The following is a 27520-nucleotide window of genomic DNA, read 5'->3' as shown; positions in this document are numbered from 1 at the left end:
GTATACAAGGAAATAGAAACTATGCACATGTAACTTATATTATTCTCATCAAATCGTGTTGAAATACTGCTGCTCAATTTTTCATATAATTCATACAAGGTCGATTTTCTTTTCTCGTAAAAACCACGCCCCAATTTATTGGGCTCCATATTACACACAGCCCAATGGCCTGTGTGAGGGGGGGGGGGGCAAATTCGCTCAGATGTCTCGTGATTATGCTTAATGATACTCCATATGAATAAATATGATTTATAATTATGAAACATCTACATCAATATTAGTCCTTTTCTCCAGGCTATTTCTCTCTTATCAAGAAAAAATTCGACAAAGAAGACTTTTCGAACCTTATGGCACATGTCATGTTATCGCAGAGTATTAAAGGTCCGCTACACGGATTAGATGGCATGTGGAGTAAATTACCCCTTGCAATCTTCGCAAGAAGCATGTAGGTCCTTAAAGTGACATGAATTCCAATCAATCTCTATCCTCAAAAACCTATATTTACCATTACGACATTCAATGCTGCTGCACTGTAATCATTAAAGCCCTTTGGATTGCTTTTGGGTTGTTGTTTTGTTTTTGTTTTTGCAATTTCCATCGAAATAGTCATTAAGTTTTAAAACCTTTCTAATAAAGTCGCGTCGCTGTATTGAAATTACGAAAGCCCCCCTCCCTTTTTTTCTTTTGCTATTTCCATGGAGATTTTCCCTATAAAGACCTTTTGAATTCAAATTAAAATTCTGTCACAAAGCTGCACTGCTCTATTTTAATTACTAAAGCCCTCGTATTAAAAATAAATAAATAAAAAAGTCTATTTCATCTTCTCGGTGTCCTGTCCTTACATGTAAATTTCAAATTCAATTCAAGATTCTAGTAATTAACCCCAATAACAAACACTGAAAGTACATAACCTTCATGTATGTGCAATACACTGGAAATGCAATTTTTCACCCTTACTTTCTATTTGAATAATACCAGTATTTTTCCCCCTCTTGAAGTATTAATCAAGCATCAATAAATCACTGACAGTCATCGTACGGCCGAGGAGCTCAGACAAGTCATGACCATTGTTATATATCCTGGTAAATTGCACGGCTTGCTTACAGGATATTGAACTGAAATTTGTTACGGAGCCCAAGGCCCCGTAACAAAGATTAGCGATCAATCGCTAAATGAGCTGACCAATCAATATCAATGTTTCACGCGCGTTTGGTTTAAAATACTGACCAGGGACCAATCAGTGCGGTTATTTCATGTTTGCAATCCATCATAAACCTTTGTGTTATGGAGCTCAGGATGTTGTTACACAACCCTACACAATCGACCAAAGTTGGTTAAACGATTAAGCGATTAAATTCATATAATTACCAATACAAATAAATGGAAATGCTATATATATTATTGGTAAATAGGTTTGCAGTTGTTAAAAAAAGAACAACAACAATACAATCAATCTTAGAATCTGCACTACGATCAACAAGAGCCCTGCCCTTATTTCTATCTTTAGTATGTCATAATAACAAAATGACTTTTAATCATATATTATTCCATAATAGCATATCGACTATGGATTATACATGTTGTCATAATAGCATACTGACTAGAAATCAAATATTATGTCATAACATATTGACTATAAATCATATCATCATAACAAGTTGTACTATCATTAATGATAATGGTAGTAATAAAAAAACATCCTTAGAGTTTAAGAGGGCTACCAAAGTTGCTGATTAATTTTATTTAAGGGGGAAATGGCAAAGCTAGATTTGTAAGGAAATGTAAGTCCTGCAGCTAATATCCTTCATGTAATACAGACTATACAGCTCAAGTCACATGCAGGTGTACATATCACGAAGTCAGTTGTCGGTGATTTTAATCGACAGATTTACCCTTGGCCAATTAGATGCAAGGATTTTGGTAGCCCATAACAATTATCAGATATGAGAAGCTTCCCAAGATTGGTCGTACACACTTTTAACAATTAATGTTTCATATACGTGCGCAAATTATTCAAATTGTGATAAAATTTTTTATAAAAAACAATATTAAATTAATGTTTAATCATTGTTGCTTGAAAATCAAATGGTTGTGTATAGTTTTATGATATGTTAAATGTGACTTTTAATACTAAAAAAAACAGTCGATCAGTTCATATTGTAAACAAGGTTGTATAAAAAAAATTGTATACATGTACTTCCGTACATATTGGGTAAAAGTCCTCAATGAGGGCAATTATGTCTAACCAACATTGGGCATTTACATTGGGCATTTTTTTAAATCCAGGGTGATGACAATTTTGCCCATTCTAAAGTAATTGCTGCTTGTCCTTATTGGACAATTTGCTTCCTGCATTGGGTAAAATACTGCCCCAATTTGTTGGACACATAATTACCTCAGTGCTGGTTAAAATTTTACCTTATTTTTACTGTGTGGATATACACTGTTAGCATGGTTAGAAAATTTCTCCTTGAACATACAAAGATCCCGAGAGTTTTTGGACACTTGTTGGAAAGCTCCCCAGAGAGTGGAGAAAGTGCGTACATTATATGCGGGCATGTCAGGATCCGATGATCGGTGAAATGTAAAGCACTTATTATTATTATTCTTATTAATTCTGTGTAGATGAACTCAATTCACCTCAACCGAGGCAATATCATTCATGTCTGAGGAAGGATAAGTGAAGGTCTCGAGGGCTTAACCCTATACGCACGTGCGCATGTCGATAATACAGCACAGAGACAGGTGCAGATGTACACCTGCCATGCATACCAGTGGCGCCTCCTTTGCGGCGCCACGTGATATGCTGGTAGGACGTACCTACCTCGTACATGAGAATTTTGTGCACAAAAATCATGGGGAGTATTCTGATAGCCATGGTATAGTTAATTCTGGGTTTACCTAGAACACTGTTTGTGGAATGCCAATTGTCAACTCAATCACCAATACCAAAAAAAGTTCTTATCCTGATGCAAAAATGTTATAAAAAAAATTGATTGAATCGAACACTCTAAAAAATGTTGGGTAAAAATGCTCGATGGGGGTAATTATTGGGCATTTCTTTTGGGCATTTTTATTTATCCAGTGTGATAGAAATTTTGCCCATTCTAAAGTAATTGCTGCTTATTTTAGCATTACTGGACAATATAATTCCCGCATTGGGTAAAATACTGCCCCAAATTGGTTGGACACATAATTACCCTCGTGCTGGTTATATTTACGCAAAATTTTTGCAGTGTAAAATGGGAAGAATAGGAAAATACAAAAAAATTATGAAGTTTGGTGAAATGAATCGATATAAATTGTCTCAAATATGGAAGAAATATTATGAAGCCCAGCGTTCCATAGAAGTGTGGCTTGAAATTACTAGGGTTAAACCTAGGTTTATTTTTCAAAATACCAGCCAATGTGCTTACAGTAATTTTACACAGTGATAAAATGTTCAATTAAGCATTTCGACAATGTGGACATGATTTTACATTAAGTTCCACGCTGTGAACATGTAGTGAACACACTTTGGGAGACTATGTTCTTTCTAGCATATCTAGAAATATATCTAGGATATCATAGTTTTCTGGGAAAAAAAATCATCTTTTCATTTATAACTTAAGGGAGTATGAGCAGATGAAGTTCTTTAGTAATCTGATTTAGCAGGAATGTCTGAAGGCAAAGGCACTTCCATTTAATCAAATTGCATTTGTGCAAGTTAAAACGATTTTTTTTTTTTTGTTTTCCTTTGAAAAAAATGATAAGAGAACAAAAGCAAAGACTAATGCAATCTTTTTGGATCCGGCAGTGCCTCGGTTTACTTATTTGTCCTTAAATGTTATTGAATCTTATTTGATGCCTTCTAGAGCAGAATTATTGCTGTCTGTGTGTGTTGAAAGATATTATATCGATATAAGCCCGTGTGTTACCAGATGGTAACAGTCAGATTTCCAATATACAAATCAATAAAATACCCCAAACGGGATTGACTTCTATACCCACTGATAATATTGACAATATGCTGCATCTTTTTAAAATTAAAATATATAATTTCTGGGTTTTTTTTTCAAATGAAGAAAACACTTTACGGGGCCGAGGTCTATTGGCTATAAAATCCTCGTGATATACCATGTATGTTCCTTTCTCTTCGGGTAGTACTAGGCTGTTTCGACCTTTTTGTTTAACACTATACCTTCTCTTTAAGTGTACAATAAAACACAATATCAGACATCCTCCAATATATAATTAAAAATAATATTGATGATAAAACATACATTAAGAGTAAACTCGACAATAAACTCAACTCAATGATTTTTCTTCGAGTCCCAAATATTCACAAAACATTCAAAAAAAAGGATTTTCCAAATACACAAAAATAACCATTAACAAATTCTAAAGGAACTGAAGCCATTAGCAAATATTTTCATTAAAAGAAACCCATCACCTCAGCCTCTTCATTCAGGCATTTCATATCCTTAAAAAATCAGCCCTAGACCGTACCTACCCCCCCCCCTAAAACACCCCATCCCCTATTACCAATCGATTTCTTATTAACAATCGATTCAGTCTCCTTAAACCTCTTAATGAGCTTTATCACTAGATCCGATTCCTTGTATAATTTAGTAGAGTGGTGACCGCTGGATAATTGGAAAGATTAATTAGGCCCTGTACCCAATTTTCTTCTGGATGATAATTTGTAGTAGAGAGGATAATTAGAATTACCGACTCATTTGCATTAATGAGAATCTGCTCATGCAATTTGTAACAACGTCATACACGTCCTAGAATCAGTACCAGATTGAACAGAACATTCAGGGAAGGGACATCAAAGTAAATGGCCGTGATAAACTTAAGAAAAAAAAGGTGAATAATTCATTATGTTTACAATGGGATGTAAAGTACGATTTCCAATGCCTAATATCGCAAATGCAATATTTAACATAACAAAATGAATTTAAGGAAAGGGGTAAATCACTTCCCAAAGGGCCGAGGAATGACAGCATTTCAATGAGGTTGGAAAATGTTGTTACACCTTTGCCCTTTTCCCCCTTTTTAGCCCTTTTCGTCTTTTGTGATTTTAAAGCGTACATTCACCTTATAACAAAGTCCATCAAACGATTATAAAGAAACAATATACAAGTATTTAAAAATTGTATAAATATACTGATTATTTTTAACTACCGGCGCTCTAAACTTACTCGTTGTTCTGTAAAAGCCAGGGCTAAAATTCTGGTATCGGGTTTCATTCAAACTCTGGTATAAAGTTGTAGTTTGACTATGGTTGACCGTTTGTGACATAAATCTCTAACAGTAGAGGTTCAATATATCAGCTAATTTGACTCTCAATCATTCTTAACTGACTTGCAAGGATAAATATACAAGTTGTCTTCACCGTTAAAGAATTGGGAAGAGCACATTATACATGAGAAATATACAATGACATTGAAAACAAATTTCGACATCATTGTCTTCCCATAATTTTAGCACAGAGTAAGACCAGTGCCCCGTTGCATAAATTTTACTAGTATTATGGTAACTTTGCCATCCAATCGTTACCAAGGCAACGATGATCAGCAGCCAATCAAAATCGATCATTCCATGCAAGTTATGAATTAAAATAACCCTCTCACCTTAAAAAATAAATAAATAAAAATAGTAGAAAAACTAGCAGAGAGGAGCACTATAGTGCACTGCACCATCTCAGAAAATGGGAAATTTTCACCAATAATGGCGACGAGGCAGACATGGATATCATGGATCGATGATAGTACAGGGGGCTGTGTACTTCCAAGGGTTTGTGTGTGGGGAAGTGGGTGTGCGGTGTGTGATATTATAAAATAAAGTAACCATTGCATGGCAAATTTACCATAGTGATAACTTTTTATGCAAGGGGCCCAGTGAGTGTAGTTTCATATGCAGTGATGTCATATATGAAATCCTAATGCATCTGAAATTAAATTATATTCAGAAAAGTGATGATATTTTTTTCAAACAATAAAAACGACCATTGGTGTATGTATTTCAAATTCAAATTCAAATTTATTTCCACAGTTAAAGATATACATATATACAAATCATCGACATTAAGAGATATATAACACGTGGAGTCACGATGTCTAGCTAATTCGGCATGACAATATTAACTTGATGCAAAAATAACAAATTTATGACAAATTGGTCTCGCGGTCAATGATACACTCATCAAATTTGAATTGAATTACCGAGATATTAGAGAAATAATATTAAAAGAATCACGATGCATGCCATTAATTTGTCACTTTTCCGGGGATATAGAATTCACGCTCGTTTATTTTCGAGCAGTTTGATTCTTCCACATACACATTTTGTATTCACGCCAAAACACCAATCGTTTCACTTATTGGATTAAACCATCAGCCAAGCCCGTTATTATATTATCAATCAGCGGGTAAAGGGGGCGGAAAAATGGGGTTCAAAAGGGCGAGGAGTGATGCGATTATACAACGGACAAAACAAATCGCACCGTGTAATTATCAAACAGAGAGAAAGACACGCACAAAAATGGAGAGAAAGGGAGAGAGTGAAAGATTGGAGAAGGGAGTATTTGTAAATGATTTTCAAGAAATGTATTTCATTTTCATCACAAATATAAATAAAGAGAGTCAAAAGGGGCCTAAGCTTTCGATCCTAGCAGAATCTTCTTCGGAGGCAAAATGACAATATAAATAAAAACAAATGCAAATATCAAATGTGAATATCAAATCAAGTACAGATCAACGGATAAGAATTGTACAATAATATGAAAATAAATGCCTTAACAAGATAATGTTAAATGTATATTGAAATGGGGTTCCACTAAAAACACATTTTTGTGAACATGAGAAGGAGAACAGGAGTAACAGCCCTCTCTGGGATTTTTTTATTAATTAAAAAATGAAAAATTAAAGAGGGGAAAAGTTAGAAAAAAAGATATAAATAAAACTGAAATAAAGAAAATTGAAGAAAGAAAAATGTCCTGATATACGTATAACTATGTATTATCAATGTGTACCCCCAATACTGATATTGTAAAAATGAGGTCCTATGCCTCACAAGCGATCTTAGTTGATTTGGGTCGTTATCAGCCAACTAATGCTTACAAAATGTGTTTATTATTACTATTTATACAACCATATATTTTTTGACAATAATATCAATTTCAATTACAAAAAGATAAGAATAATATATCTAGTATATTTCTGTCAAGAAACATAATCTCCACATTAATCTCTAATAACATACCTTCATCCTGCCTCCAAACAAACTATTAAATTCAATTTCGTTATTGGGTGCCTATACGTACTGCCTAAAAACTAAATTTTCTATTAGACTAATGTTGGTGAAGAAGCTTAATTGGAAGTTCGCATGTCAATTGCAAGCCCCTAGTAATCTTTCAGATTGTTGGGAACTTTTATTGAAAAGTGCAAATAAAATTGTGAATAACCATGTTACGTCTTTTGCAGAAACGAACGTTGTACTTCGAGAGTAAATCATTGTGTTTAGCTTAGCTATCGTTGTTATATTACCGAATTTTACACCACATCTTACCTAAAGGTTGCATTGGCGGAAATCTGTCCCCAAAGGTATGAGGGACCAGGGGCTGGAAACTTTGACAAGAAAAAAAAACAGGTTTTCACCTAAAATGTAAGGTCATTTAGTCCAAAATTCATGTATTATTTATTTTTCTCCATCATTAAAGACCAAAAAATACTAGGGGGATTTGATATTGTGCCCCCAACTATTTTTTGGTAGGGGGACGCGTCCCCCTGGGATTTCAGCCAATGAGGTAGGGTGGTATGCAAAATAACATAAGGTCGGCCATTCATAGGCATTGGCTAACATTGATTTGACTTTTTTAAAATCTGAGCTGCGAGGTCCCACTTGTCACCTGTGTCTGTGATATACATGTAATACAAAAACTAAAGCCCAGTAAAAATCGCGTCCGAAAATCATTAGGCCTATTTACGGCTTCAAAAAAAAGTGAAACATAAGGTGACCGGAAACACCATCTTAATTTCTTGACATACACGTATGTGTTCTATCATTATCGGCACGATAGAAATTATACATCTTCGATTATGACGTATTGAATTTTTTTGTTGGTTTCAGAGTTTTTAGGTTTCATATTTCATCTCTCCTTTTTTAATTACCTGTCTACAACGTTAACTCATGCCTTTAAAAGGGCTATATTCATTTCTGCCGAGCACCAATTTATATCTTGTATTATTATTTTATACTGTTTAGTATAAATTTCATGTACATGTACGTGCTTGTCATGTCATGAAACGTGTCGTCCTTTATTTCCTTGGTCTTTTCAGGTATAATTGGTACGATTGAAAATATATAACATTGAACATTTTTCTTTAATCTGAGAGAAAAAAGGGGTAAAATATCTGTATTTGTGGAGATAATGAAACTATTAAAGTCCATCTCACCCCAACACCTGGGTTCACTCTACAGTTAGAATTCAAAATGGATTTATTTCTCAGCTTATTTGGATGTTATTACGTAAATGATGATCTAGCTCACGTCATTGATTGTCCTACTTCCATATTTGGCTTGTAACAGCAGGTGATCCAAGGCTATACATTTCTGTAATGTAAGATCACTTATGTAAATATAGCAAGTGATCGTTTCATTTTTAACGAGTCTCATGTCAACAGATGATCGCCGCCAATGTGTAAATTACGAAAATTTCACGATGCCGTGACGTCATAATGGAGTTAGTCGTTATAATTTCCAGTACCGTGATATATATACAATCAAATATGGCTCTTGATGCGGGAATTCGGTTATATTTCAACAATCAATGTAGTTTTCTTCATCTGAAGGTATATAAATTCGTACAAGGGTCGTAAGGGCATCTTATGCAATGCAATTTGCTTTTTTCATATTACATTATATCATTTTACTTATTTCTTTAGTGTACGAAATAAATTCATTTAAAATCAATTTGTCAAATTTATAAAGATACATGTTTATAGGAGAAGCCGTAAGACCTTACAAGCATCAGGATGAGTCCATGTCCTACTCAATAACAGATTCAATACTTTGAACATATTCATTCTTATAACTTTACAGCATTCATACCAATATTATTTCACGAATCGCCTCAAAGAAAAATCCTATTTTTCGATAAAGATTAAATTGCCGTCATGATTCATGCCAAACTAAACAAAAATTCCGATTGCTTCATCGAAGATACAAATACTATTATGTATCAATACTATAGTTTACAGCACATTAACCCACTGGAGAACCACCTTTGTGAGATTTTTCTTATTGGAGGATAGTCACTCATTAATGCCTGAGTTACACCAGGCGAACCGACTCCAACCCGATCAAAATTATTACGTTGTTTCCAATGGCACACCACCGGTCGATATAGAGTTGGTTTCGTTGGTGTGACTAAAACCTCAAAACTCACCTCGTGGACGACGTCGCTCCCGCTGTACGTTCTGCTGAGGTTGTACAAACGCCTTCCTAATTCGTCAGCCCACGAAATCACACTAGGATAGCAAGAAAAGAAAGATTTCATTCATGAAACGAATCTGAGAAACAACAATAACAATACAATAACACAGAACAAATCCCCCCCCCCCAGCCTTGTCCAATATAAGTTAAATCAACATCTCGCTACAGCTTCTCGGACATAAGGCAAACAATGTATATGTGTTTCTATTCGATGATACATTTAATTGGCTGAAGCGCAAAATGCAGCTTTACTTCGTGAAAGTTTGGTATCTCTGACAGGGAATCTAATTCACATGATATTAACATAAAATTTCGTTAAAGGGGAGGTTCACCAGCATGAGAAGTGTGCTGTAAAAACGGCAGAAAAATACGCAGTGGTGAAGGTTTGAGGAAAATCCAACACAGATTGAGAAAGTTATTAGAATCATAAGTTTTTGATTTGTGACGTCATATATCAGCTTCCTATGTTATGTGGTATGAAATGCACAAATTTCTATTTTTTTAATGGTTCGTGATTATTTATTTCGTTTTACTTTAAAGGAGCAGATGTAAGATTATTTATCTATTAATATACTGAAGGTACAAAAACAAACATTTTCAGTTTCTGAGAAAATGACTTTTCATTGTTCTTTTTGTTACTACGATAAGTAAAAAAAGTTCGCTCATGACGTCACAAATCAAATGATTAAAACCTAATAATTTTTTTTATTCTTTGATGTAGTTTCCTCATTTCTTTTTCAATATCTTTTATGTTTTTCTGCTTCTTTTACACTAAACTTTTCATCAGGGTGAACTTCCCCTTTAAAGTCACACATCATTATGCTCATGATGATTTTTTTTCTAACTTGATACATGTAGATGATGTTTGTTTTAATGTGGTGTTTTTGTAAAAACGAACAATTCAGTTGCTATAAACACGTAATTGCAATATCGGGGGGGGGTGCTACATTATACAAGCTCTGCTTTCAGTTGGCACTCTCTCCCTTTCAATTATTTATAGTTCAATTTGATAATTGTTTATTGTAATGTTATCAATTATTGTATATACTTCAAATGTGATTATATGTTACTATGCCAATAGCATCATAATTGCAAATATGAAATTAAAAGTGGAAAATAAATTAACTGAATTGGATTAAATTGAAATGCCGATTGTCATATTCGTGTATCATGTACATATCATGCGCGTACCGAATCATCAGTGCTTATTAACGTTTGAAAAACAACTATTTCCCCCCTGGTCATATCCAAACCACCTTGTTTACGAGGTACATGTAGGAGAGATACCAACGGCTTACAATAACATACATATTGTCTGGATAAATATTGAATCTTCTTCGGAAATGCATCACGTGATTTATTAACCCAGATTAGTGAAACTCGTGACGTCATAATATCAATTCTGTTTCGATTTTCTTGTATCGTTTCACTTCCAATTGTGTTCACTCTCGGTATACGCGGATCAAATCATTACTTTTCAGGGGATTTCCATAAGAGCTTATACAATACTTTTGCTTCTACTACTGCCACCACAACCACCATCACCACTGCTATTTCTACTTCTACTACTTCTACTACTAATAATAATCCTACTACTCCTACTATTCCTACTCATCCTCCTCATACTACTACTACTACCACTTCTTCTACTACTACTACTTCTTCTACTACTACTACTACTACTATTATACTACTACTACTACTACCACTACTACTACTACTTCTTCTACTACTACTACTACTACTACACTACTACGACTACTACTACTACTTCTACTACTACTACTACTACTACTACCACTACTACAACAACTACTACGACTACTCCTCCTACTACTAGTACAACTACTACTACTACAGAGGAAAGTCAAAGATAAGCTTATATTAAGCAGAAAGTCAAAACCAAAAAAATTTGAACTCTTAAATCTTTACTTTTTACTATATTTCTATCAATAGGTCAATCAATAATTACATTTATCTATCTTCATACCTACATGTATTATAATGTCAATGCGTGTGTTGTGTTTTCCCCGTCGGTCACCCCCCCCCCCCTCACCCTCCTCCTCCTCCCTTCTCTCTCTCTTGCTCGGTACCACTTAACAACAAACTGTAGACGGGCATATAATTAGACGTGTCAAACAAACAGACAATGAGACAGGCCGAAAAATATTGACACTTGCTTTGCTTGAAATGAAAAGCGCTCCCCACGATTCGTGCCCTTTCATACATAGTACATCCACTGATTGACTAATTATCCAGTTAGGTCCAAATATACAATAAAAGGCATTTCATAATTTGAAAAAAAAAGTTTGGTAAAATAAAAAAAATACAACAATCACATACAAACACAAAATTATGCAAAGCAGTGTGAATAAAGATAAATGACCACCTATTATAAATGGACTGTTTCAAAAGTGTTCCACATGCATGATATAGAAATACAAATGTTACAGAATAATTTTGATATTGATTTATCTTCTCAATCAATCGTGATTAACACGTCAGCCCATTACTCCTGTAAAAGAGCGTCATTCTGAACTTTCAATGGATTTGGGCGTTTTGTTAAAAACACCCGCTCTGAAATTGAAGCGTGAAAATATCGTTTATTTTCAATCACGCACGAATACAAATTAATTCCGGTTATTCGTTCATCATTCGATTTCCCTTGAATTTGCCGTCATTAACGTCCATAAAATTAAGCACTTGAGCACGTAGCCGTGAAAATGGGCCTATATTGTATTAATAGGCCTGGTATAATTATGATAACAATGAAACAATTATTGTATTAAAATTTGTACTTTTATCTTTCTTTTTTCTTCTTTTTTTTACTAGACGCTTGAATGGTTTGAAAATCTGATTCACTTATGAGGGTAGGGGTATAAAGAGAACAAATCAAGAAGAAAAGTATAATAGAGGCCAATCTTACCCTTTTTGCTGTGCTGTTTTGCTATTAAACTTTTCTTTGTATTTTGTTTTCTTTTTACTTCTAACATTTTGATGATATTTAGACAATCTTCGCTATTCATTGTAAAACTTACCTACAAACATGAAAATTACCTAAGAATTTGATAAATGTATTTACTCATTTCCTCCAAGACCATGAAGGAGTAAAGATATATTCTCACCATTTTCTGTATACTAGTACATTATCTGATAAATAGTGAAAATCATATATTAACTTCAAAAGATATAGAATAAAACAAGAAACGTGTTACCAACTTAAATATACAGCGCACAAAGGCTTGCTTTAAAAATACTCCTGTGGATTTAAATCAAATGCAGATCGCAGATTAGTGATCTGTAGAACACAAGACTCGGATTCAAAGCTGAAAAGATTTAAATTCAAATCGTTTTAGATTTAAAACGCTAAATCTAAATCTTTAGCCTAGGGTACTATTTGAATCCAGAGTTGAGTTGGTCACTATACTACAGCCGATCTGGATTTATTTTCAATCCCTGTAATTCAAAGGGAATAGTCCATATTATACTTCACATGTAATATTATAATCTCATGCATGTAGTGTCGTTTGAAAAGTATGTTCTTTTTATCATGTCATTTAAATGGCATTTGACGCATTCATTTTCCGTTGGAAGACTTCAGTGATAAACAGAGGATTGGAGAGTGGGTGTTCTTATAAACCATACAAATGATCTACAACATTTATTTTGACAGTGGTCGGGAAACATTGATATCCCAGGAAAATTGTGGTCCTTCCATGATGCATTTTCCACCATCATCTTCTGCCAGAGGATGCATGAGTGAATGATGAATGTACCAATAAAATATATTTTGCTTGTTAAAATTAACAAAATGATAACAGCAGGAGATACGTTTAGATTATTAGAATAATTTGATTCTGGAACACAAGGTTAACGATCAACGCTGTCAGTCAAAAGGCATAGAACAGCAGTAAAAAAGAATTATTGTAATAAAATGTAAAAAATAAACATAGAAAATAAAATACATATTGTTCCACAAACTTTTAAGCCTAATTTGAGGACTAGATTTAATGTAGGGCCTACACCTAAAATTAATGTTTTAAAATTAGATATAGATCAAGACCCTATCCTTTAAAAGTCAAATTTGGAATAGGTCTAGATCTGATTCTAGGCTTAGACGCGAGCCTTATTCTACCCAACATTATGTTAGATCTAAACTTTTAGATCGATTGCAAATAATTCACCTAACACGGTAAGATTAAGTTTTTGTGTAGATCTAGGCCTATGTTCTAGCACAATTTAAGTAAATCTTTATATGCCTAAGTAAGCCCTAATTTTCTGTCTTTTTCTGTTGTTGACAATGACAGTCTAATGTTGGCGTAGGTTTCAGAACTCCCACTCACTCAGACAGTGGTGGTAGGAGCGACAGTAACCTAACTAATGAAACAGACACAATTTTGGTCAAAGCTAAGATCTAAAGTAGATCGAAACGTAGTTAGATCTAGATCTAGGCCTACTAAAAATCAATAATTAGAAGCACGTCGTCTTGTCGTGTAAGTAAATCAAATGATTAGCTGACACTATAAGTAAGTGATCCGATCAAGTGATACTGATTTACAGCGTTAATTGCCCATTCAGTTGTTAGTTAACTTAATTCTGGATCTGAGTCTGACTGAGAGTGAGACACTCGTTTGGGCCTAGACCTACTAGGCCTAGGGCCTAGTTATAATTTAGGTCTAATAAGTAGTATAGCCTAACTAGGTCCTATAGCCCTAGTAGATGTATATAATCTAGATTTTACCATTTAAATCATTACATCTAGGCCTACTAACATATCGATCTTTAACGCTGAATATAGACTACAGTCCAAGACTTCTGACTTTCTCCTTTTGCCTTGTGTTTAAACTCATTTTCGGGAGAAATTACATTAATGGAGTTCGACTTACCATACATGAATATCATTGAATGGGACTGATTGAAACTCAACAAAGGCAGTCAAAATATTTATTTAAAAAACACCCAGCTGAGGGTTAAGTATCTATCACAAATATGTATTATTCAAATAACAATTTCTTACTATGTGATGCATGCTATCCTTTTACCAGAATAATTGTAACTGATACTGGTAGAAACTGTTGTAAAAAAAAATAAACTTCACTGATACTTTGTGACACTGGGCCCTGTTACAATGCATGCATTACGTATACCGGTACGGTATGGTACATGTACGTACCGGTACGGTATGCAGAATAGAAATAACCGAAAAAAAAACGTGCGTTTCATTGGCTTGAAAATCAGTTACGATTGATTTTTTTAGTTTCGTTTGATTGCTAACTCTTTCTGCATCCCCGGTCTGCAACGGACCCAGAATTATGCAAACACATTAATTCAGAGAGAGAAATTTCTCCTCCTCCTTTCTTTCTTTCCAGGCAGCTTTCTTTCTTTTTTTCTTTCTTTCTTTCTTTCTTTTTCTTTCTTTCTTCTTCTCCTTCTTCTTCTCCTCCTCCTTCTTCTTCTCCTTTTTTCTTCTTCTCCTTCTTCTTCTTCCTCCTCTTCATCTTCTTCCTCTGCTTCTCATTTAATCATCTTCTTATTTCAATCTTCTTTTTCTCCTTTTCTTTCTAATCGGATTCTCTCCTTTTTCATCTTAAATATTCAGAAATTTATAGAGGCCTTATATCAGGCCTTGTGTGATATAGGCCTACTGAATGTACCGTATTGTACTGCCTACAAGAATGATATGACCATGGATGTACAAGCATCTGAGTAATCGTGTCTTTAGTTTGTTATAGGCCAATGTGTGTGATTTGGACTCATGTGCAAGATGGTGATAAGGCAGTTAGGCATTCTTCGCATAACCGACGGAGACATTCCAAAGATGCCTAAGTTATCATCATCACACGACACACTTAGAGAGAGTGCATTCGTCCTCGGTAGGAGATAAAGTGAGTAGAAACACGCCATTATACATGACAATAAAATCGTTGCCCACTTTTCATGGCCGTGATACACTAATAATGATTGTTTTCATTGAGCCAATAATATGCAGGGATTTCTGTACGTACAGCTAGGCCTAGCCTACCGTAATCGGAAATGACTGCTTTGTTCAGTGAAGGGTTTCCCCCAGATTATTTCATATCTTACTAAGATTTCCTATGACGTTCGTTCATGATAAGATTATAAACAGATGAATGAATCAACAAAAAAATTATAATCACTTTCATGATTATTAGATGTTGCCCGCTAAATCACAGTATTTCAATGACTCGTCAGCAAGGTTTACATGGAACGATGTGACGGAGCCTTATGAACACAGGAAAACACGTTATAGTTAGGCCTATACGGCGTTTTTCACAATACAAACGTGTACTTATTTGACTCGCATGCATGATTACAAGAGCTGGTTGAAAGTAGGCATAATAAATTAAATATCGTGCCGCATTGTATTGCTTGATTAATAATGATTTTCAAAGAAAATAATGATCATAATAAATGGCTTTTCGTCATAGGATATCAGAAATATTCCACTCATTGGGAATTTGGTACCATCATCTTTGATTTGAGCAATAGTCCATAATCCATAGAATATATATTTATATTACCCCCCCCCCTGTCTAAAAAGTAAAAAAAAATGGGAACGTACAATCAATGCATCAATCGATTAGTATATTTCTTCAGTTCAGTCATAGACAAAAAATGTCTCACACATCAGTTTTCAGACAAGACCAGGGGCATTGAATCCTCAGATTCAAAAAGGATGTACGATAGGAATGTCTGAATACGAGCGAGAGAGGGGGTGAGACAGACAGAGAGGAGAGAGTTTGAGAGATAGCGAGAGAAGGTGAAAACATAGGTTGAAACGTAAAATAAGAGCCTTGCATGCAAAGTGCTTATAAACCAAATCTTGGTAACCAACTTTAGGTTTTGATATTTTAGCATGTAAATCGAATGTTTGATTTTTTTCGTGCTTTTTTTTTGGGGGGAGGGTCTTTATTAATTTGAGGCTTCATAAAATCCAATTAATGTTGGTTTGGAAAACACTCAGAGTGGTAGCCTATCTGCTGGATAATCTGCCCCATAATCGGTCGTCGTCGATCTATTTGGTTTGAAGGTCAAATAGAGCACTCTTGTTACTTTGAAAGAGGACCTGTGGGCTATGTGGTTCAATAATAAAGGACTATAACTGATGTAGAATTGCCAATTTATCGAGTCAGATGAGTAACGGTTTGCCATTTCAAGGGCCAAGTTACACAAATATTTACTATCAATTGCAAAGGTCGACTCAAACACTGATTGCTCGATATTGTGTAGGTTAAAACAGTGCGCGTACAACGATGATCTTGAGTGGATGCTGCCATTTACGATTGATAGCAATGTTTCGTGTATCCGTATTCTTATCAAGATGTGAGGATTCAGCGAGTTGAGAGATAGCAGGAGTAAAAGATAGTGGATTAAACATGGCGTCGATAAAGATGATTCATTCTTTCAGGGGGACTCTTTTATGGTTGACTACCGTAAACAAATCGTTATGAACATCAAAACTACACACTCGGGTATTATAATGCCATCTTCTCTATCCAAAATGCTGGAAGGAAAATGTTTGAATAATTTAATCTGCCTCACACGGTAAGGTCCAAGCTCACACTAATCGAAAAAGTGCCTCCTTATTCTCAGCCATGATACAAGAGCCCCCCATAGGGACGCTATAAACTCTGTTATTTTCCATTTTAAATACATAGAGCAAAATAAACATTTAAAATACATAGGGCAATATAAACATTTTTATCACGCAAATGTTTAGATAAGTCGAAAGCATTCCACGATCCCCGAGGAGCAGTTGCAGAGTTCGACGTCCGAAACGAAATACTGCGCACAGCCATGAAGTATGATATTGGATATGACGCATATATGTTTGTGTTGGAAAGTAACATCAATTTTTTTCGCTTCGCAGTGAATACACTTCGTCATTTATTAGGCCTATTGAGAGTTATAAAACTTCGCTGTTTATCCAAACATTTATCATGAAAATGAAAGCAATCTATTAAAAAACGTTTCATGTTTACCCAAGGAACTTTAATTATTTAAGGTTCGAATGTCATAAACAATATTTTACTAAATGGGCAAAACTTTAGAGGGTATTATGAATCAGCCAATATGGGATTAAAATTTTGGCATATTTCTGTCCGTGCTGGAAAGAACAAAGTGTCTCACAGTGTGATCACAGTGTGTTCACATAGTGGACTATACTGTGAAAATATTTTTCACACTGTTGAAATACCCAAATGCAACAGTATGAAGATATTTCACACTGTGGACATCTCGACAGTGTGACTATTCACGGTGTATTCACATAGTGGACTAGACTGTGAAAATATTTTTTCATACTGTTAAAATGCTCAAGTTCAACAGTGTGAAGATATTTTCACACCGTGGATACCTCGATAGTGTTACTGTTCACAGTGTGTTCACATAGTGGACTACACGGTGAAAATATTTTTCACACTGTTGAAACGCTCAAATTCAACAGTGTGGAGATATTTTCACACTGTGGACACCTTGACCATTTTACTGTTCACAGTGTATTCACATAGTGGACTACACGGTGAAAATATTTTTCACACTGTGGAAATGCTTAAGTTCAATAGTGTGAAGATATTTTCACACTGTGGATACCTCGACCATTTTACTGTTCACAGTGTATTCACATAGTGGACTACACGATGAAAATATTTTTCACACTGTTGAAATGCTCAAATTTAACAGTGTGAAGATATTTTTACATTGTGGATACCTCGACAGTGTTACTATTCACATAGTGGACTAGACTGTAAAAACATTTTTCAAACTGTTGAAAGCTCAAATTTAACAGTGTGAAGATATTTTTACACTGTGGACACCTCGACAGTGTGACTGTTCACAACGTGTTCACACGATCGACTATGTGAATATGTGATTTACTCTGTCGTAATGTTCAAATTTAAAAGTGTGTATAGGTGATTTCACATTGCATTCTACACTGTGAACACACTGTAGCACACACTGTGTTATATACAGTAGGGATAGGCTTGATAATCATTACTTCCTATCAATTCAAAGAGAAAGAATCATGTTGGATTAATATCATTTTTCTTATCCTAAACAAGCAAAAAGGGTGCAATCGAGCTCCACCTCCCCCCCCCCCTTAAAAAAGATGATATCAATATCTGTTAAAAAAAAGAATATTTCGAATATTTCTCTTTTAATCGTAGAAAAACTTTCAACCGAGCCATATTCTGATCGAATGCAGTCTTTTTTTCTATTATAAATAGGGCCTACTACTTTCGTGATATTCAGATATCTAATGGAAAGAAATAGCAAAAGTTTGATATCTGTGAAAGGTGAATAAGGATGAATATCAATAGCTGTTTGACGGAATGATCATCTATACAAAGAGTTACGATTGATCCAATCAATCGTAACTTTATGGAAATTCATCAGTGTCATAATTTTTTATACAGCAAATTTGCAAATTGTCCTTTGTAAACAAAAGAGAATACACCAAATTGTCAAGAAATCATTGAATTTATGACTGTACATCATATTTTTTTTGAAAAAACATGCATTTTATATATTGACTGTGCTGGCTTTCCATAGTTGCGATTGATCGGATCAATCGCCATTGTTTTTGTAAGACGGGACACTGACCTTCATAATTATACAGTGAGACCGAGATTTTAATTTAAGTTCTTTAGTACTGGTAATGATAGCCTACACAGCAAGTCATGTGCATGCACGGTTACGGGTTGAATTAAAACAAATGGAATTACTGATGACCTTTTTTTTTTATTTCATTACTATCACTTTTATTTTTTTTTCTTTTTGCTTGTCAGTTTTTTTTAGCACAAACCCACACCCCACTAAATGTCGACGCTGGATCTGCGCCTGGAAATAAAATACAGATTGGTGTACTATTTTAAGGGGCATATTATGGGTACTTGACTGAAGTACTATAATAGTCCTCTACCAATATTTGCACCGGTTCCTGCATTGCCTTCTACTTTTAAACGCAGGAAACATCTGCAGATACAAGTCAGTACATTATATCATTATATACTATAATAGTCCTCTATATGCCATTATTTACACTGGTTCCTACACTGCCCTTTACTTTTTAACGCAAGCATGGCAAGGAAACATTTGCAGAAGATCTTTGACCACTCCAAGTGCTCCAATCGCTGAAAAGCCTCTTGCGATCTGACCTCAAAAGTATATTTTTATAAGAATTCTCCTGGCCCCCTGGGCATTGATATATTAATGATAAACTGATCGAGATCTAGTTCAGCTTGATAACATACATCAATAGTTATGTAATGTATGACTATTAAAGGCTAAATACATACTTCAAAATAATACACCCCGAGGAATATCGGTCGCAATGTATCATAAGATATTAAAGGAGAAAGTGCAGCAATTACTTTTGAGAAGTTATTATACTAATTGGAAATGGTTTTTAAAAGAACCAGCAATTGGTTAAAATATCTAAAATAAAAATGATTGAGAAATAAAATAACAAACTGTGTGCGTCCTAAGCAGACAGACAGAAACAGCAGAATGCTAACTTTCTTCAGAATTATGGATGATTATTCAAAATAGGGGATGTTTACACCGTTGATTATTTTTTATCTCTTTTCTATCCTTTTCTCCTTTTGTCTCATTCTTCTTCCTTTCTTCTTTTTTTCTTCTAACTTCTTCTTCTCCTTCTTCTTTTTCTGACCCTTCTTATTTTTTCTGCTTTATATTATTATTATCATATTCATTCTCATTATTATCATTATCATCATTAGTAGTAGTAGTAGTAATAGTAGTAGTAGTAGTAGTAGTAGTAGTAGTAGTAGTAGTAGTAGTAGTAGTAGTAGTAGTAATAAAGTAGTAGTAGTAGTAGTAGTAGTATTAGTAGTAGTAGTAGTAGTAGTAGTAGTAGTAGTAGTAGTAGTAGTAGTAGTAGTAGTAGTAGTAGTAATAGTAGTAGTAGTAGTAGTAGTAGAAGTAGTAGTCGTCGTAGTATTCGTATAGTAGTCGTAGTCGTAGTAGTATTAGAAGTAGAAGTAGCAGTAGAAGTAGTAGTAGTAGTAGTCGTAGTAGTAGTAGTAGTAGTCGTAGTAGTAGTAGTAGTAGTAATAGAAGTAGTAGTAGTATTAGTAGTAGTAGTAGTAGTAGCAGTAGTAGTAGTAGTAGTAGTAGTAGTAGTAGTAGTAGTAGTAGTAGTAGAAGTAGTAGTAGTAGTAGTAGTAGTAGTAGTAGTAGTAGTAGTAGTAGTAGTAGTAGTAGTAGTAGTAGTAGTAGTAGAAGTAGTAGTCGTCGTAGTATTCGTAGTAGTCGTAGTGGTAGTAGTAGTAGTAGTAGTAGTAGTAGTAGTAGTAGTGGTAGTAGTAGTAGTAGTAGTATAGTAAAGTAGCAGTAGTAGTAGTAGTAGTAGTAGTAGTAGAAGAATAGTAGTAGTAGTAGTAGTAGTAGTAGTAGTAGTAGTAGTAGTAGTAGTAGTAGTAGTAGTAGTAGTAGTAGTAGTAGTAGTAGAAGTAGTAGTAGAAGTAGTAGTAGTAGTAGTAGTAGTAGTAGTAGTAGTAGTAGTAGTAGTAGTAGTAGTAGTAGTAGTAGTAGTAGTAGTAGTAGTAGTAGTAGTAGTAGTAGTAGTAGTATTCCATTCTCTATATCCTTCTTTCATCCCTATTCTAGAATTTTCTCATCATCACATCACGCTATAATTAGAGGAGAAACTGTGCTGAAAATATTTTCCCGGTTGCCATGGTTTCTCACGCCATATTAGCAACGATGGTAAAACATTGAATAGGCTTGTGTCATCCTTATTTCATATTGACAATATGCAAATCGTGCATGGTGTAGTAGCTCGAAAGAATGCCATATTGCTCACACAAAATACTGTGAAATATATTATCATACAGGTAAACGACACCATCATATATATATATATATACATGAAGTGAAATGAGAAAAAATAAAAACATATTCCTTAATAAAAATAGAACATTACTTTTTCTTTACTGCCACCTTTTCCAATTACAATTTGTTATTCTGGCTGCAAATCTCATTTTTACTTTTGTTTATGCACTCCAATTTTTATTCCAGTTTAGATGTTCAAATTTCAAATCATGTCATGCCTTTTTCTTTTACTCTGTTACAAAATATAACGAAAAACATGAAGTAAAATTAAAAATGGGTCATGATGAAAGCATAGAGACTGATTATTTTTCTGAAGTGATATACAGCTCAGTATAATCAGGAATCCATGAATAAAAAAAATTGTTCAAGTCATAGTTAAACTTCATTTATTATCTTAATTTCAGATAATGCTGCAATAATAATTGTAAACCTTTCGATCAGACAGGAATCACCTGAGTTTTTTAATGCTAATCGGTCGGTAAGTTGCTGCTATATCATAAAAATGTATTTAGTTATAAGCGTAATTATATACTTATTCTGAAGTCAAGTTTAACTTAGACCATTTTGTCTATAATCTGTGCTAAAATTATGGGAAGCCAAATTTAAGAAAAAAAATCTTTTTATATTGTATATTTCTTATGTTTCCTATTTTGTTTCATATTAATTTCATATTATAAATGACGAAAAAATACGTTGAAATACTTCAGTTATCATTCCCAGACATAATCCGCTTTTATATAGAGCTTGATACATCAGAATGTGTCCAAGCGATTTACAGATATATATTATTACCCCGGTCATCGGATTCAATCAGTCACTACTGCACACAATGTGTGCACATCCTCCACTCCCAGGGGAGTATTCCAGTCAGTCGCCGGTGAGGCGCACACAGTACGGGACAAGCTACAATGACTCTCACATCCTACCGGGTACCCATTTAGCACCTGGGTCGAGAGTGGCAAAGTGTGGATTAACGCCTTGCCAAAGGACGACAGACCGTGATGGGATTCGAACACACGACCCTCTGTTTACAAGGCGAGAGTCAGAACCACTACACCACGGCTCCTCCACAGTTGGTTGTCATAATGTGTTAACAAATTGGATGTGTACGGTTAAAATTTTGTGCCCCAAGTGGCTCTCCATACTTAAACCACAACTTTAAACCAGGGTTCAATTCAAACCCGAGTTCAGAATAGAGGCCTAGGAGTGGAGGGAAAATAAGCACTCTTTTTTTGCTTAATGGATTTATTTTAAATCCTTGTAAGTTAGACTGTACACGAGCTCCTGAACATTATCCCTTTTTACTATCATGCTTTATAAGCTTCATCGATTCATCGTGGCATCGGGAAGTTCCACTTAGCTCAAGGATGGGTGTACAGTACTCATCCCTCGTTCTAGAATGGGGAAGATAGATCTCAGCATCATTTGGCCTCCAGACATCATAAAACACACCTATATACAAATCTCTCTCACCTCACACGCGGCGCTTATCAATCCCGGTAATCAACCTTCGTATGAATAAAGTATATTTTCATTAAGCGATTTAACCAACCTGTCCAGAGGATAATGAATGAAAACAAATTAATAGGGAAGTCGTTGTTTATTAATGTACATTATAATCCGAGTGGTGTTATGACCTTGCTAATTTCCCAGTGCAAGCATGCGTTCATATTGTAACTTCCGGTCGTATGATGATGGTTGTTTATTTTTATGAGGTGGTGAAACTTATTACATGCAGTAAAATACTGCATGGTCAAGGGAATATCTGGTGGACGATTTTTATTTCAATTGTAAGTTCGCATTGATCTGCCGATAACATGTCATCTTCTTTACTTAAATTGATTTGTGACAAAAAAATGAATCTCGGGGAGTTGAAGGAAATCGCAATGATGGAATTTGATTAATGATCAATCGAATCCTTGATTTAGATTATAATTTAAAGATATTATGAAATAAAATATGGTTTGTACTACTATAATTTCGATTTATTAATCAAACATTCCCCTTTTCCCCTCATCTCAAAAACGTATACACATGAAGTTTGACATACCGGTAAACAAATTAAAAAGTAGACATTTCATTCGCTTTCAACCAAAATTGCCCGTAAACCTATGGCCTTTATAATTATAGCAGCAAATAAATCCCCGTTGAAACCAGCCCCTATCATGCCTTTTGCTTCCACATTCATGTCATGCCTCCTTCGTAGATCAGCTAATGTATCGTACGTCCTTGCATTGATTATTTAAAAGGTTTTGAAATACTAGTATTCATAATGCCTAGCTATCAATAGCCAAGGGCAAGGCCAAGGGCGTGCGTTTTCGGCGAGAGAGAATAAATCAAGAAAAATAGGGCAATTAAAGTAAATATCTTTCATGTAGGAGGGGGGTGTAAATTTAAAAAGGTATGAAAAGACAACTGAACCACATGTAGCTCAGTAGCTTAATGGGCCCACAAAAGGGGGCCCAGACATGAGTTATACATGTTGCAAAACTTCTGGAAAGCTTTTCGAAAGAGCAAAGCGAGCGAGCAAACATTTTGCTATTTTAATACAAACTCTAATTTGTGCGCAAAATAATGTATCATTTCACCCTTTTCTTTTTCCTCCCCCCCCCCACTGTTTCTTAGTTGTGTAAATTTTTGGAGGTCCTTGGCCCTTCAAGCCCCCCCCCCCTTCTTTACGCCAATCAGTCAATCACACAGGGAATGTTATGACAGAGGCCCATGAGCGTTAGGATGAGAATGATAAATCTAAGTTGTAATAGATTTATTGGAAATATATTGCGAATTTCGAGTTAAAATGTATAATTATAATGACAACTTTATCTTCATTGAATGCAAATTGTTACAAGCTTATTGTATGATTCTTTGAAAAATGATATATTATGAACGTCACGTGACCATTATATATACATGTATTATGAAACTATATCATTTATGATATAAATATATAAAATGCAAAGTTTTAAAGGATGGCGCGCAAATGACCAATATTGATATTTCAAGAAATAGGGGTGGTAGATGGATGGATGTTGTGAGCGTGAGAGAAATTATAATTAAATGTATATTTTCTATTCCCCTTACACCCACACAGTCGACCTACCCCCCTCCCCACCCCCCCCCCCCCGCTCGCTATACATTATGTTCGATTTACATCATAAGTCTTTTTTACACTATCTTAATATTTCCCCTTTCAAAGTCATCATGCTACTTTTTTCAAGTTTCTTTTTTTTCTCTCTCTCTCTCTCTCTTCTACATACTTTTGTTGGATAAGTAATATCGTCGCTTTCGAAATACATGTACAATCAGAAATCAGAAAGCACTATATGACATTGGGATATAGCAAAAATCATGATGTCGAAATACAAAGCTAATTACCACCATCAATCTTGGATGAGCAAGTGGTGAGGTTTTACCGTATGTTTCACAATCAATGACATCATACATCACGTACATGGTTTTTTACATGTTACCAGCATAATTTTCAACTATCATTGCATAATTTAAAAAAAATCCATTTATTTCAGTCTATTCAGATTTTGAAATTCAATTAAAAGCTACGGGACTCGTTTCAGGTTGGGTTTTTTTTAACTTGTGTCCACTAGTATCTAAATAAAACCGTAAAACCGTAATCTAAAAGAAAGCCGTATCGTTAAATATATTTTGTATTGCAAATTGCTGTATCGTTTCCCACTTTAACTTGATTTTCATTTCAAGCAAGTATATTGATAAGATCGATACACTATAAAAAAAAAAAATATTGGGTAAAAGTGCTCCATGAGGGTAATTATGTGTCCAACTAACATTGGGTATTTCTTTTTGGTATTTTTATTTATCAGTGTGATGAAAATTTTGCTCATTCTAAAGTAATTGCTGCTTATTTTTTTACCTTACTGGACAATATGCTTCCCGCATTGGGTAAAATACTCCCCCAGTTTTATTGGTCACATAATAACCCTCGTGCTAGTAAAAATTTTACCCATTACATTTTACAGTGTATGATGGTTTAAAAGCATCAAAGCTCTTTTTTCGTCTGTTTTCATTTCGTATTAGACTGTAATAATTGCTAAAATAAAAAGAAATCAAATATAAATTGATTAGTCTACAATACGTTCTATACAAAGTTTAAGTTGGAGAGACTTCTGAAAACTTTATTGTGTGGTCCCCTAATAATATTATTGTTGGGGTTTAAACGCAATACCCGAAAACACACACGACCCTCACGCACAATAACACTCACGCGCTCACTCTTGATAGGCTGATAATGAAGCAGATGGTTCATCATTATGTAATCAATGCTATCAATATATGTGCCAGCTGTGTTGTTTCTCTCATCAGGAGTAATATCAAAACTCTTTTGCACATTACTTCTTTTTAATATATAATTTCCCTTTTTGCTTTTGAAGACGGCAAGAGAGAAAAAAAAATCACGGTCATTACCCTGAAATTCATATAGGCCTACATTATTGATATAGGCCTACTTGGTATGTAAAACGGTATGAATTGATATTTGAAATTATATATTATGACTGTATATACAATTTGTTATTTCCATGTTTTTCCATGATTCAATCGTCATGGTTCAAGTTTTTTTCCCAACGGATTAATCAAATTATATTGACTCATTTCACAATGTCGTTTTTCAGGCGTACTATTCATATGTTTTTTAACAAACAAAACATTTTTTTCAACTTACGTATTTCTGCGTATCGTCACATCAGTGCGAGTCCCTTGTGGGGTAATTAGTAATATCCATAATATAACTCCAAAATGAAATCCTGTGGGTATTCCAGAGGTATTCGATTTGGGATTACTCCTCTTCAAAGCTGATAAACAAGCCGAACAAGCATGCCCAAGAACATCCATGATGGAATATCAAAATTTATCACAAAAAAAATCACATTAATAAAAGAGAATCAGCATTAGCTGTACAATGTACACTATAGGCTGAGAGGTTCACTAAAGCATGATTCTATCGAATGACAGCGGGATATAGGAATGCTTGGCTCGCCGCCGTCTCATTTCAATCTCCCCCTTCTCTCTCGTTGTCCTTTCGAAAATGCTGCGTACTCCAAGTCCTTGAACTGCGCTCTCTGCTCCCATCTAACGAAGTAAAATGATGTATGATACACGATGCTTGGGCGCGCTGGTATCAAGGCGTCACATGGGAATTTCGGATGACTTTTTTTCGAAAAGTGCGAATTGCCTTGCTCTGTTCCACGCTTGTTGTTCTATACCAACACCCACGAACTGGTTACTGTCACACAATTGTATTGATTTTTGTTTATGTAGTTCCACATTATTCGCTCTCTCTCCGACATCTGTTATTATGGTAAACCCGTGTCCCTGCCCATAATAAGGAGAAAGACCACAATCAATATTATGGAACCAGATTCGTGGATGTGCCCAAAATACACTGCAACTTTTTGCTAGTTATTTTTTCACCGTATTTATGTGTTGTAGGACTGCACATTCTGAGAGATGATGGTGTTTTATGTATTCTTGTGTCTTGTGAGTTTCCTAAATGGCGTGGAAATTCATTGGTGTACGTCCTATTTATGTTGGCCAGAGCGAATCTTCATTAGATAGCGACAAGATTGCGTTCGGCGCCAAGTCTTCCGAAAGGTCAATCTGTTGCTATCAGTTATACCAGTGCATGCGTGCGCGGTTTATTTCCAGTTGGTCTATGCCAATACGTCCAATTACCAACTCGTCTACTATCATTTGGTCTACCATCAGTTCGTCCATTATCCACATGGTCTAATTGCCATTTCGTCTAATAACCAGTTGGTCCAATAGCCTTTTGGTCCGTATACCATTTGGTCTAATTGGACTTAGTGTTAATTGGGCGAAATAAATGAAATTAAAATGGATATTACACCAACTGGTTATGAGACGAAATGGTAATAGACGAAATGTTGATGGACTAAATGGCATTAGACTAAATGAAGCTAGACCATGCGGTGAGTGGACGAGTTGGCAGTAGACGAATTGGCAATTTACCGCGTGCCCCCCCCCCTTCCTCCTTCTTTATCTATCCCCTCTTGTTCTTCTCTATCTCTCTTCTTTCTCGATATCTCTCCATCTCTATACCTTATTTCACCCTTTTCCATATTCATATTTTGTTCTACATCTATCAAAATATCGATATCTCTATCTATAAATA

The 27520-nt window shown here is 34.9% G+C and overlaps 1 protein-coding gene across 2 annotated transcripts in view; it reads right to left on the bottom strand.

The window, feature by feature from the left end:
* The window catches only part of LOC121411878 (voltage-dependent calcium channel subunit alpha-2/delta-3-like), a 105686-nt gene extending 78851 nt beyond the window's left edge, over positions 1 to 26835 (bottom strand). The window contains exons 1-2 of one of the 2 annotated variants that reach the window (XM_041604764.1): positions 26051 to 26835; positions 9434 to 9515 (exon numbers count right to left, since the gene is read on the bottom strand). In XM_041604764.1, the coding sequence (XP_041460698.1) occupies positions 9434 to 9515; positions 26051 to 26220 (252 nt within the window). In that variant the 5' untranslated portion in view covers positions 26221 to 26835. The remainder of the gene's footprint in view (positions 1 to 9433; positions 9516 to 26050) is intronic. The other variant, XM_041604765.1, reaches the window with a different exon arrangement.
* Between the last annotated feature and the right edge of the window lie 685 nt (positions 26836 to 27520).

This window comes from Lytechinus variegatus, chromosome 3 (genome assembly GCF_018143015.1).
Source record: "Lytechinus variegatus isolate NC3 chromosome 3, Lvar_3.0, whole genome shotgun sequence".
NCBI classification, from domain to species: Eukaryota; Metazoa; Echinodermata; class Echinoidea; order Temnopleuroida; family Toxopneustidae; genus Lytechinus; species Lytechinus variegatus.
This window is presented reverse-complemented; position numbering and strand designations above follow the sequence as displayed.